Source organism: Rutilus rutilus (genome assembly GCF_951802725.1).
Source record: "Rutilus rutilus genome assembly, chromosome: 1".
NCBI classification, from domain to species: domain Eukaryota; kingdom Metazoa; phylum Chordata; class Actinopteri; order Cypriniformes; family Leuciscidae; genus Rutilus; species Rutilus rutilus.
The window spans coordinates 43,344,603-43,357,774 of NC_140209.1; the positions used below are offsets into that span (position 1 = coordinate 43,344,603).

Sequence of the window (13,172 nt, forward strand, 5' to 3'; positions counted from 1 at the left end):
GAACTATCCCTTTAAACAAAGCAGATGGGTCAGAAAAAGTTAAACAAATACGACTCCAAGCAGATGATGTGTGGCCTTTTGAGCTTTTATTGGCACAAGGCATTACGTTTTTAGTTACAGAATATTATTCACTATTCATCAATAAGATGAATTATCATCATAGTGAAGGTCGTGAAATCATGCTACTTACAATAAACATAAAAATGATTATAAATAATACAGAGTGTGCAGACTGAAAGAGCATAATAACACAGTACAGTTACAATGTATATGATGTGTTTTTGCAAAATTGCCCGTGCAAGCATGGAAATCCTGCCATGAAGACAGCAGATAATAAATACGTATTGCGCATTGTCTCTAATATTGAGAAATGTTACATTTATATTACTTATGTGATAAATACAAGCACGGATTAAGATCCAAAGCCAAAACTTACTACAAAATAGTTTTAGCACTGTAATTTGTCTTCTGATATACGTAAAGCCTCTCCAGAAGCACTCCATTGCTCATTAGCATTTCTGCTGGCAGAGGTCGTGCATTTCGAGACGCGTATACCTTCTCCAGGTGAAAGTTCATGGGAGAACCCACATACTTTGCACAATAGGGCCCAGACAAACTTGGGGCGCATGTCACTTCTGTGTTGTAGAACAGCACACCATGATTTAAATTGCAGAAATTGACATTCTGACCTGCTTTTATGGCTACTTCACAGGTTCCCAGCAAATCGTCGTCCCATTTACTATCTTCATCCCACACCTCCAGTTTAATCTTTTCATTCTCTGCCAGGACAACATCACCCAGATCAAAGGTCCTCCCCCAGTAGGGTGAGTTGTTATTTGTGATCATATTGGTGCGTCCGATCTCCACGCTATGTTTGTTGAACACTTTAACGTACCCATCTGTCGCTGTGGTTTGGTCACCCCACAGATGTTCAGCTTTCACGATTGTGACCTTGACCCGAGCAAGTCCACGCTTGGATGGGCAGCAATCTGGTGTGACCCCTGGATTGTTGCGACAAGTGCAGGCACATGGATTTTTTGGGCTGGCTTTGACGCCGATGTTGCAAGAGTCTGTGCAGTTCCTCCAGAGGGACTTTTCCAGAATGTAGTCATGGATGGCTTGGCGCAAGTGCTTGCGCACTGGATTTTTGGTGGGGATCAGCTCATGTAGCGACTCCAGAGAGTAAGAAATCACATCTGGGTTTTGTGGAAGGGATGCAAGCCATTCTTTGTACGCTGCCGGGTCTTTTCCTCCGGAGAAAAGGAGCTCGGGCTCTGTGGTGTGACCTCCAGTGACCTCGGTCAGCCTTTGAATGGAAAACAATGATAATTTGGGATCTGCTAATTAGGGATGCACCAATATCAAAGTTCTGTCTAATCATTTTTTTCATGTTCACTGTGAAAAAAGTGAATTTCTTACTCTGAATTTTTGTCTTGTTTTCCAGCACAAATATCTAAACATTCTAAACTCAAGATACATTTACTTGAGAAGCAAAATGACATAATATAGTATGTAATGTTTCTGATAAATGTATCAAAATTAGGCTAAGTGAGTTTATGCTCAAACTTTCTCTTTGAAGTTTACTTATCTTGTCATGTTGCTTCTCAAGTAAATGTATCGTGATATAAAAATGTTTAGATAAAAAAAATCAAAAAAAATATATGGTAAAAGAAAATTTAGGCGTCACAACATTATAATGTACAATATGAAAAATGGACACTGAATTTGAGATCTGCTAAATATTAAATTTAACAGTGTTATTAAATCATTGTTTTCAAAGATTAACTTTGTGAGTTTTAGATCATGGCAGAGCTAATCTAAATATAAAATGTGAAATTGTATTGATACATTTTGCATCACTGTTGATTTGTATGAGCAAGGACAATATTACAATCTATAAACTACAAAACAGTGCGTCCTTATTTAAACCCACCTGTCATTAAAGCGGCTGGAGAAGCTGCTTTTGTGCTCTGTTTTGCTCTTGTCTTCATCACAGTGCTTCGATTCTGCTTTCATATCTACTTTGCCACGAACGTTGGCATTTGCCTCCACATCCAAGCATATCTTCACTTCATCCGCACTTAGGCCCTGTAGAGCGACCTCACACTGTCTGATACTGGTCACAGACTGTACGCTTCCACCAAGAGTTACCTGGAAAAATCAGAAAAATGTCATCTAGGCACTTCTAATAACGGATTTGACTTGCATTGAAGCATTTTGGGCCTTACAACACAAGTTATTGAAAAGAGGGTGAAACCAAAATTACCTTAGTGATGTAATGGGTTCCATAGGTGTTAATAAACTTGTAGAAACGTGGTTTGAAAACAAGATTGTATGTCTTGGGAAGCTCCTTTACAGAGCGCTTGAACTCAGAATGGAGAACAGGCTTGTTGGAGACCCTGTAGCTGTAGGTAGACATTGAAAACCCCATGTTAGAGGCGATACATAATGTTACTCATTTGTTTCCTTTATAATCAATAAAGTAATCAATCAGTTGTCAAGGATGGCGGGAATCAGTGAAACTATCACACCTGTAAAAGGCACAAGAAATACTTTGACTGGCGAAATTGAACTTGTCCTTTTTGGTCTTCTCCATCGAGTACTCCGCAAGTTTCGAATTAGTTCCAGCCATAATCAATGAACCTGTATTTTGGCCAATATCTATTCCCAAACTTGACCCCCAGTTGTTCTCAATAGAGGAGGTGCTGGAGCTGACCAGTTCCTCGCTGGACTGGTACAGGGAACTTGATATTTGTACGTTGCACTTTTGGCTGGGTCTCCAGTCCACCACAGATATGGGAAGCCTTTGCTTTGCCCCGTCCATGTAGGGGTTCATGCAAAGAATGCAGGATTTATCCTTTCGCCTCCAGACATCTGTGTTAATGACAAAGGCTCCCTTGCGCTGCATCTTGGTCACATCGTATCCTTCTCCGGCAAGGTTGGACCCGGGGGCGAAGTTTGCTTCTGCACATTCATTCGGTTTACCTTTAGTGCATGACTGCACGATGGGCATAAAGAGGTAAATAACAAGCCCAGCCCACATCTCTGTAAAATGGGTTGAAATAAGGTGTATGGATGCTCTTCTTTCCTTTGAAAAACATGAAAGTCATTATTTTTGGGGGAATTTCACAAGGCATTATAAAATTATACATTCAGTGGTGAGTAAAAATAACAGATTTAAACCCACGCACTCAAATTACACAATTATTATATAGATAATTACTCACTTCCTGTCAACAAGATGCGGAAAAATAAAATATAAAGTTTAAAAAAAAATGTATTTGTATACTTCAATGTATTTTATCTCTTCCTATATGTCATTAGAAATCAATTGTGTATTGCCACGAGCATCTGGAGAGCAGGGTAATACTTTGATATAGTCTAAAAACATTAAAATGATTAATATATATTCAAAACGTGTAATGTAATGAAATTTAATTAAATTTGAAGTAACACATCATTACCAAATGGAATTGTTGTAGTTTAACGGACACTTCTGAAGACCTTATATAATTATTTTAAACTGTAGTCCCTAGAACAACTACCTAACTCATTTTGAAATATTAACAAGACAGGATTTAACAGGATGACTTTTCATAACAGGATGGATGCCTTGTGCTGCAGGTTTTTTAATAACGGCGGGTTGTGCATTAAAAGGGGTAATTATATTGTATAGTAGTTAGTTTTATTGAATTTAGGGGGTCTCGCCAACAGGGATCATAAAGAAATAATAATAAAAAAATTATGTAATTTCCTTTGCATTACATCATAGGCATAACAAGTTTAACCAGCAAGAAAAAAGCACTATGTTCTTTTAAGGGGGATGTAAAAGTCTCTTCTTACCTTCAGCTACTCTGTTTTGTCCGACGGGCGTTTGTGAATAATGTGTGAGAGGGGATGTGCATGACATATAAACCTAAGTTTGTGGGTGGGCTTTACCGTTATGTGCTACCAATAAAAAAATACACGCTCATCTGTCGTGGGTAAGTGAGGCTATACGCTTTTGAGTTCAGAGGAATTATGTGGTCTTAAATAGCCACTGCAGTGCTGAATACGCTCTGTGGTGAGTTGGGGGGACTAGACAACATATCAGTGGAACATGTGAGCATTCATAGACACATTGACCTGTGCATTGTTAAAACATGGAGCATGCAGACCCTGACAGTAACACAAAATTAGTCAGATCACAACTTTACTGAATGTTAAATGTGCTTCAGTGTTAATGTTAGTCACATAGTTCCTCTTGTGGTATTAAACACTAGACTAACCTCCTACACGCTTTTCACAGTTCAGCAACCTAAAAACCATGCATGACATGAATCAAGAAGTATCACTTAATCTGCTGTTTTCATTGTTTTATTAACCACACAAATTAGCAAGCAAATACAAATCTGAAAATATAGTGAAATATAGAAAAAACACATTGTACTAACTTTAAGTCATTTTTCAACTACATGTCAACTATCTAACTCATTAATTTGCAACATATAAACTAACTCAGAGTATTAGTTGACTGTTGGGTTAGGGTTAGGATTGGAGTTCCAGTAAGCAGATAAGTTGACTTGTACTTGCAAAGTTACTTCAGGTCAGATGTCTGTTGGGGGACCTTCACAATTATTAGATATCAAGCAGACAGTCTATTGCCATGTAGTTGCAAAGTTACTTATAGTCAGTAGACTCTCTAAAGTGGTCTATCGGATTATATCAAAGATCTATAAAACATAAAGAAAACAAAGACCAGTTAAAAATGCAAATGCTGACATGCAAAACACAAATTTGTATTTTTTATATAATTATTAAAATTATATCTTTTTTTTTATTTTTTTATTGTGCTTTCACAGAATCTGGGATTTTCTTTTAGGATCACTGGTCGTATTGAACTGAAAGCGGCGCTCTTTTAAAAGCACCCCCATCTCCACCAGCACATCTTTCGGGATGGGCCGGGCATGTCGTGACATGTAGGTCTTCTCCAGATGGGAAGACATTGGAGAGCCCACGTAGTCTGTGCATGAGGAGCCAGCTAAACTAGGACCACAAGTTACATCAGTCTTGTAGTACAGCAAACCATGGTTGAGTGTACAGAAGTTGCTTTTCACGCCAACTGTTAGTTGTATGTTGCACGCCCCCAGGAGGTCATCGTCCCACTTGTTGTCTCTATCCCACACCTCTAGCCTCAGCCCCCCAAACTGAGAGAGAACGTAACTGCCGAGATCAAACTTCCAGTTCCAGGTTGGTGAGTTTCGGTTCCAAATCACTGGTGTCTCCCCTAGAAAGAGCTTCTTATTTCTCAGGACTTTGACAAACCCATCAGTCTGTGAGAAGTAATCTCCCCACAGACCGGTCGCCTTTGTCACAGTTACAGTAATTCGAGCAAGTCCGCGCTGTTTTGGGCAGCAGTTTGCATTTACTCCAGGGCTGTTATGACAGCTGCACACACAGGGTTCCTTGGGGTTAGTTGCAACACCAGCCTTGCAAGGTGAGGAGCATTTCCTCCAAAGGGCCTTCTGCAGTATGTAGTCACGAATGGCTCGGCGTAATTGCTCATATTTTGGGTTCTTGACTGGCAGCAACATATGGAGGGGCTTGAGTGAAAAGGAAATCACATCTGGTTTCTCTGGCACTGTGGAGAGCCACTGAGTGTAAGCACGAGGGTCATTGCTGGCTGAGAAGAAAAGCTCACTGTCTTGAGTGTGGCCACCAGTGATTTCAGTTAACCTTGTAAAAAAAAAGAAAGAAAATGAATTAAGTGTGAACCCCTATATTATATTATTATATTATATTATATTAATGAACAAAAGAAAATATACTGTTCAGTTTGGGGTCTGTAAGATTTAGATGTTTTAGAAAGAAGTCTTTAGGCTGCATTTATTTGATCAAAAATACAGTGAAAACAGTAATATTGTGAAATATTATTTCACAGTAAATGTTTTCTATTTTATTATATTTTAAAATGTAATTTATTTTTTGTGATGGCAAAGCTGAATTGTCAGCATCATTACTCTGAAAATTATTACAATGCTTAATTATTAAGATTAATACAATCTTCAGTGTCACACGATCCTTCAGAAATCATTCTCATATGCTGATTTGTTACTCAAGAAACATTTTTTATTATTATCAGTGTAGTTGCAGTTGTGCTGCTTAATATTTTGTGGTGGGATTCTTTAATGAATAAAAAGTTAACAGAAAGATCTACATCAATATGAAATTGTAATCTTTTATAATATTATAAATGTCTTTACTGTCACTTTTGATCAATTTAATGCATCCTTGCTGAATAAAAGTTAATTTCTTTAAAAAATAAATAATGTTTTTATATCAGATTATAATGTTTAGCCAACTAGTCTTTTATTCAGAGTCACGGTCTCATAAGCCAAAGCACAAACCTGTCACTAAAACTGTTTGCAAAACTGTGCGTGCTCAGTTTTTTGTCTTTGGCCTGTTTACAGTGTTGGTATGCTGCGTCTACACTGATCCTCATCTTTGCACTTGCAGATGCCTCGACGTCCAGACATGTTTTAACCTCATCCACACTGACGTCCTGTAGAGTAGCCATGCATTGTTTGACACTGGTCACAGTTTGCACAGTTCCACCCATTTTCACCTTTAAGAACAATAGTGCGCAAGTGTAAAAAAAATAAAATACCTTGCAGTATGTATAAGCATTTATATTTCTTTGGATTTACCTGGACAATGTAATGTGTGCCAAACTTTTCAACAAGTGACAAGTAGCTTTCTTTTGTTTGGTTGTCATACGTCTTTGGAAGGTTTGTGAATTCATGGCTTAGTTCACGATGTAAAGAAGAGCGGCTGGAAACGCTGTAGCTGAAGACAATAGTTTATAGTTGCTGCACATTAAAATCTACATACAGTAAACAATAAACCATGATGCTCATCACAACAATTGACCTATATATATATATATCACTTATCAGCTGTGTCTACACTGATCCTCATATTTGCACTTGCAGATGCCTCGAAGTGTATATATATATAATATATATATATAGAGAGAGAGAGAGAGAGTGTGTCTTTAACGACTGTGTAAGATTTAAAATAATAATTTGATAAAATTAACTTATTGTGTATGCGTGTTTTTACATTGTAGTTGTACTAATATTTTTTTTTTAAATACCTGCATGCAATTACATCTGTAATTCATTTCTGTAATGACATTAACCCTTCCCAAAAAAACTGTTTCTAACCTTACCTGTTTCCCACCTCAATAGCATCAAAAGTGTTTTGTAATACAATAAGTACATTGTACCTAACATTTAATATATTTTTTCACTTAGTTTTTGAAGTACATGGTAGCTATAATAGTTAAAGACACCTAATATAAAGTGTGATCTATTAAGTCTTACCTGTAGTATTCGCAGGACGCAGACTGTTTGATGAAGCTGAACTTGTCCTTTTTGGTCTTCCTCATTGAATACTCAGCAAGTTTGGAGTTAGTTCCAGCCACCATCAGCGACATCGAATTCAGCACATTGCCTATTTTCAGGCCAACTTTCCAGTTGTTCTCAACAGAGGATGTGCTGGAGCTGACCAGGGACTCGCTGGACTCATAAACGGAGCTAGATACTGAACTGCTGCACTTTTGGGTGGCCCTCCAGTAAAGCACAGACACCGGGAGCTTCTGCTTTTTGTTCTGCATGAATGGGTTTTTGCACAGGTTACACGTGTTGTTCTTGAGCTCCCACTTACTCATGTCGATGACAAAAGTCCCCAGGCGTTGCATCTTAGTAATGTCGAAACCCTCTCCAGCCAAGTCAGATCCTGGTGCAAAATCGGCATCTTGACACTCTGCTTCTTTACCCAGAAAGCATGCCGGGCTGGTTGGAGGAGGAAGGTGCAGAAGAAGCCCAAACCACAGGATAGCTAGAGGAATCATTGTGAATTTGGGCGTGTGATATTATCCTGCTGTGATATAGATAAATAAAAAATGAGGTTGAAAAAAAAACCTGATTACAATCACTCATTATTATGCACAATATTCATATTGTTAATCTGTCATTTTCATATAGTAAATTAATATAAAATCAGGGTATCACACACACACACACACACACACACACACACACATACATAACCTACATACATACAGTACATACATGTATATACATATTGGTTCTAAACAAAATCTTTGTGTGGGATTAGTGTGACCCTTCATTATGTAGAAATGCACTAACTAAAAAATAAGTTTTTATGACTTACCAATTCACTATGATATTGTTACCATGTAGAATCAGTATGATTATTACTAATAATAATTACATTAATAATATGGAATCGAGTAGGCCACATATAGGTACAATCGATGATTTACAGAAGGCTACTGAACGATTGTTTTTTATCTTCGGTTTCAAATTAAAGTCCACATGAATTCAAAATTGACCATATTTACTTTGTTTGCCTAAATTGTTAGTTTTGTGGTGAACAATTCATCCGTGCAAGTCAATCCACACAAAACATTTTTTTGGCTTCGTAATCTTTAATCAAAATCTGAAAATGCCCCTCCCCTCTGCATTGGAGGACCTTCCATGGTGACGTATGTTTGACGGCTTGGTTTGGGAAACGCTTAACCACTCCCCTCAAACCGTTAGTCTGCTATGAGCGAGAGATGGAGAGGAGGAGCGCTAGAGTAAAACCCTGCCCTCTGTTCAATATTCCTTTTCACTGGGAAATACGTCACAGCACTGGAGAAAAGTCATTTGCAACTTCCGGTTCACGCGGACTTTAATGATTTCTCTGATAAATGTAAATCTGTTATATAGGCTCTCTGACAGATAATATGGGCACTAAATTAGAGGTGGATAGTTCCAAGGTGCAATTACTATTTCATCAGTTATGCACAAAGAAATCAATAGGACCTGATGGGATTTCTGCACGCCTTTTGACAACTTGTGCTGTAGAACTTACTCTTTCAGCATTCACTGGACTCGCTTAGAGTTCCTGCACTCTGGAAACGTTCTGTGATCACTTCAATTCCAAAAAAGCCCCATCCGTCTGAGAATAATTATTATAGACCTGTAGCATTAACATCAATTGTAATGAAATGATTTGAGAAAAATTGTTTCTTTATTGAAAAGTGAAGTAACCTTAAAATTAGATCCATGGGCAGTTTGCTTACAGACAGAGCAGGAGTACGGACGATGCAGTATAGGAAGTATCAGCCATTTAGTCCCTAAACATCTGGAGGACTTATATTTATACACGCCTTCTTTTATTGACTTTAGTTCAGCTTTTAACACTTTGCAACCATATTTATAACTGGAGAAATTGAAACAGATGGATGTAAATCCTTGTATTATAAAATGGTACTTTTCTTTTTTTAACGGGTTAAGGTTAATAAGATGATTTCTGACTCTCAATCTATCAGTACAGAGGTCCCTCAATGGATGTGTGAGCTCCCCAGTTCTCTTCACACTGTACACAAATGGTTGTGTGTGCAAAAACATTAACAATTACTTTGTGAAATTTAGTTACGATACTGCTATTCTTATTTTATTATATAAAAATCAAGACATCTCATTTTATTAAATGAAGTTATATTAACTAAGTTCGGGAGGAGCACGTTCAGATAATTAACACGAGTGGATAGCACTCAGCAATCAATGATAAGAGGGTATATAGACTCAGCAGTCTTACCTCGATCCATTGACAGTTTGCAGCATCCCCCCACCACCCCTTCTCCACACTTCTAGTTCTAAACACTTACACGCGGGGGGAGTACTCTGGGTTCGGGCTGAGTTCCGAGCTCGGAGCCCTCCCTCCGGACAGCACGCCAAATACGCATTAAATCTTACTCCCTCAAAATGATAATGTAAGTGTGAACTCGTGAACCAGAAATGAACAAGTTTGTTGAGTGGTGTGATAAGGAATAAACCTTTGGTATGGTAATTTGGCAGTACAGTTGAAATCCAGGCTTGGACGTCTTGTAAAAAATGACCATGAAGATCACGGGCAGAATAGAACCTTTTTATCTCCAGACCTTGTACGAAAAATGCTGAGGGAGGCATACAAGATTCTGTGTGATACAACACACAACCTGAACTGTTAGTTTGTAATGTTGCCATCGGTTAGGAGATTAAGAATGCCAAGTTGTAAATTAAAACAGTTTAAAAATGTGTTCATTCCTTCTGCAATTAAATAATGTTTACTTGGATTTATAGTTATGAATTATGGCATATATATTTGTGATGGAACATATTTAGCATCTCTCTCTCTCTAATTTATGTGCAATTTGTGTTGTGTTATTTTGCTATTATGGTTTATGTGATGCAGTGGCTGTATTTTTGAGTATTTTAACCTTTTGTATATTTTGTATATTTTAACCTTCACCAATAACACTGTCAAAGCTTCATCATCATCAAAACTTTGTTTTTGTTTTACAGGAGCAGAGGTCAGTATCAAAAAATATCTTACGTATTTAAGTATTTAAGTATTTATTTGCTTTCAGCAAATGCTCATTCACAGTGAATTGAGTTTTGGCTGTTTTTCACTTACCTGGAAGGTCGTTGTAATCATCTGAGAGCCTCCCGCATGCAGATTGAGAGGTACTGTGCTGTGGTCATATTTATATGCCCCACAACAAAGAGGTATAATACGTCCAATCACTGGACAGAAGTGAGAACATGTATACTTAGATGGTCACTGACTCATCATGTGTGAAATGTACAGAATTTTTTTTTGAAAGTTTGGAACGTAAAAAGGTGTTGCTTGAGTCTTGACAAAAGGATGTGGTTTAATTTCAGCAACACTTTATACTCACAATAACCATTATCATCTTTTTAATTGCAGAAACAGACATTCTGAATTATATGCAAAATGGAACAATCAAAGAAAGTAAGCTGATGCAAATCAAACTCTCACTTAAAACAGCCTGCTTCCTGCTGGTTGAGGTCTGCAAACAATGCAAATAGTAAGTTGACGCATGAACTATGCATTCATAATTCATGCTTTTTTAAAGGTCCCATGACATGCTACATTTTGTAGGCTTTAATATAGGCCTTAGTGGTCCCTAGTACTGTATCTGAAATCTCTTTCCAAAAATTCAGCCTCGGTGCAGAATTATAGCCACTACAAGCCAGTCCCAGAATGAGCTTCCTTCAGACAGGCTGTTTCGGTGTCTGTAGCTTTAAATGATAATGAGGAGGAGAAAGGCGGCGCAAAGTGGGGGGTGGGTGTGGCCTTGACCATCTTGCGCAACGGTACCATGGCGTGCATGTTTACGTTGGATATAGCAATGGCACGAAGACACGCAGTCTTTCAAGCATTTCAGTTTGACCCAGAATCTGATCCGGATGGAGAAGCAACGGATGAAGAAGTTGCAACTCAGCGGTTTCAGCAGGACGTTTCCGAATGGTTAGTTTAAAATATTATGTCTGGATACGGTAACTTACTTTATTCGGATGGTTTACAGTTATTATCATGTAGCTAACGCTAACCTACTGTTGCCTTTTCATGAGAGATCTGTAACGTCTGTATTTATTACAATTACATCAAGCTCTGCGATCTTGAAATGCGGATATCGCGCGCGCCATATAACCAACAGGAAAACGGTTATCCCAATAACAAAGAAGTGTACAACACTCGCGTTACAGTGTGTGTATTCACACACATTAACGGCATAGCTAATGTTACAGCCACATTCTACGTGCAACAATCTAGGTAACCATAAACAGTAAAGCAACACACTTATATAGCATTAGTTAGTTGACTTACTTGACCGAGGTGTGTAGCTGAGCCAAAAAGAGTGATCCAGACTTTAGTGTCAGACGTTCAGCAAGCCCAGCTCTGTATTGACCCTTCAGTGTTCATTTGTACATCCAATTATTGAGCAATTGTTATGCTTCGCTCGCTCAAAAGCCATGATAGCTCTCGTGGACAAACTAAAATCGCGCGCGCGCATTCCTACTTCCTAGCTCATTTTCTCATGGATGGGCGGAAAATATTCTCTGGGCGGGCAAAGCAGAGACAGGGGAGGTAACATTTCCTCCTTATGACGTCATAAAGAGGAGATTCGAGATCAGCGCGTATGAGCCTCCATTTTCTCAAAGGCAGAGAAACTTGGGGACCATATACAGGCTAGGGGAACTCATATTAATGTTAAAAAAAACTCAGAAAGTGAACATTTCATGTCATGGGACCTTTAACCATAAATGTTGAAGTTTAAATGAATATATAAGGCAAATTCTATATCTTAGGCCATTTAACTGTCTTTTCACCATTTTTAATGACTTGTTTTGTATTGATGAACTTTTTAACAGATTTACTCAAAAAAGGTCTTAAACACAGGCCCAGATGCAGATTAAGATGTTTGTAAAATAAATGCATGTAATACTCTGATAAATAAGGTCATCCTATGACTGTGGTCTCCGTGGTCTTGCATCATGACTCATAAGAAGAACTAGCTTTTCATCTAGTGGTTGGAAATTTTAGATGTGATGTGTGACATCTAACACATCTAAATGTGTGTGTTAAAATTATTTTTTACATACTTTTATCTCTAAAATATCCAGAGAGAGAATAGCACTAAAATCTGTGAAAATTGTGTTGCATTAGATGTTAAAATAATAATAAAGAAACTAGTATGTTTTGACCTCCATACAACTTATTGTTTCAGGGCCTTGTTGCTAAAATAAATGTGCAATTAAACAAAAAATAGACAACTTAGCAACTGTTTGCTCAAACAACCTACAGCTTAAGCATGTGAAGAGCTTTATATTATTGAATATTTTATCTAATAATGAAGTTTTAAGCATACTAAAGTCAGAGAAAATAAGACAAAAGGTTGTATTACGGTGGCCGAGAGGTGCAAAACAAATCACAATTACAAAAACAAAATAACAATTCAGAAAACAAAATAACAATTCAGGAAACATAATAACAATTCAGAAAACACAACGACAATTCAGAAAACACAACGACAATTCAGAAAAAACGGAAAAGGTAGGTATATTTTGAGAATGACGTACTTATCACTGATTGGACGAGACACATGTCAATCAAGAAATTTGTGATCAACTTTGTTTTGATATGTGAAAATAGAACACATTAGTTTGTTTTTGTAATTGTGATTTGTTTTGCACCTCTCGGCCACCGTATTTTCTGCTCTAAAAGATGCACCATAAATAAATAGTCATTCATTGAATGTCAAAATTCCATGC

The 13,172-nt window shown here is 37.6% G+C and overlaps 1 protein-coding gene across 1 annotated transcript; it reads right to left on the reverse strand.

Moving 5' to 3' along the window:
- Positions 1-66: 66 nt before the first annotated feature.
- LOC311304692 (uncharacterized protein) lies at positions 67-10,571 on the reverse strand. The gene is made up of 10 exons (XM_084431872.1): positions 10,510-10,571; positions 7,365-7,923; positions 6,687-6,825; positions 6,387-6,604; positions 4,840-5,715; positions 4,056-4,077; positions 2,532-3,088; positions 2,267-2,405; positions 1,934-2,151; positions 67-1,306 (listed from the first exon to the last, which is right to left on the reverse strand). Exons 2-10 carry the CDS (start codon positions 7,892-7,894, stop codon positions 436-438), a joined length of 3,570 nt encoding a protein of 1,189 aa, XP_084287998.1. The 5' UTR covers positions 7,895-7,923; positions 10,510-10,571; the 3' UTR covers positions 67-435.
- Positions 10,572-13,172: the final 2,601 nt, after the last annotated feature.

Excerpts from the sequence above, each read along its gene's own strand:
- LOC311304692 (XM_084431872.1), bottom strand. The coding sequence starts at position 7,894 with ATGATTCCTCTAGCTATCCTGTGGTTTGGGCTTCTTCTGCACCTTCCT. Across the intron at positions 4,078-4,839 it reads AAAAGAAAATCCCAGATTCT|TCCCCCCAACTCACCACAGA; the intron begins GTGAAAGCACAA and ends TATGTTGTCTAG. Across the intron at positions 2,152-2,266 it reads GAACCCATTACATCACTAAG|GTAACTCTTGGTGGAAGCGT; the intron begins GTAATTTTGGTT and ends TGATTTTTCCAG.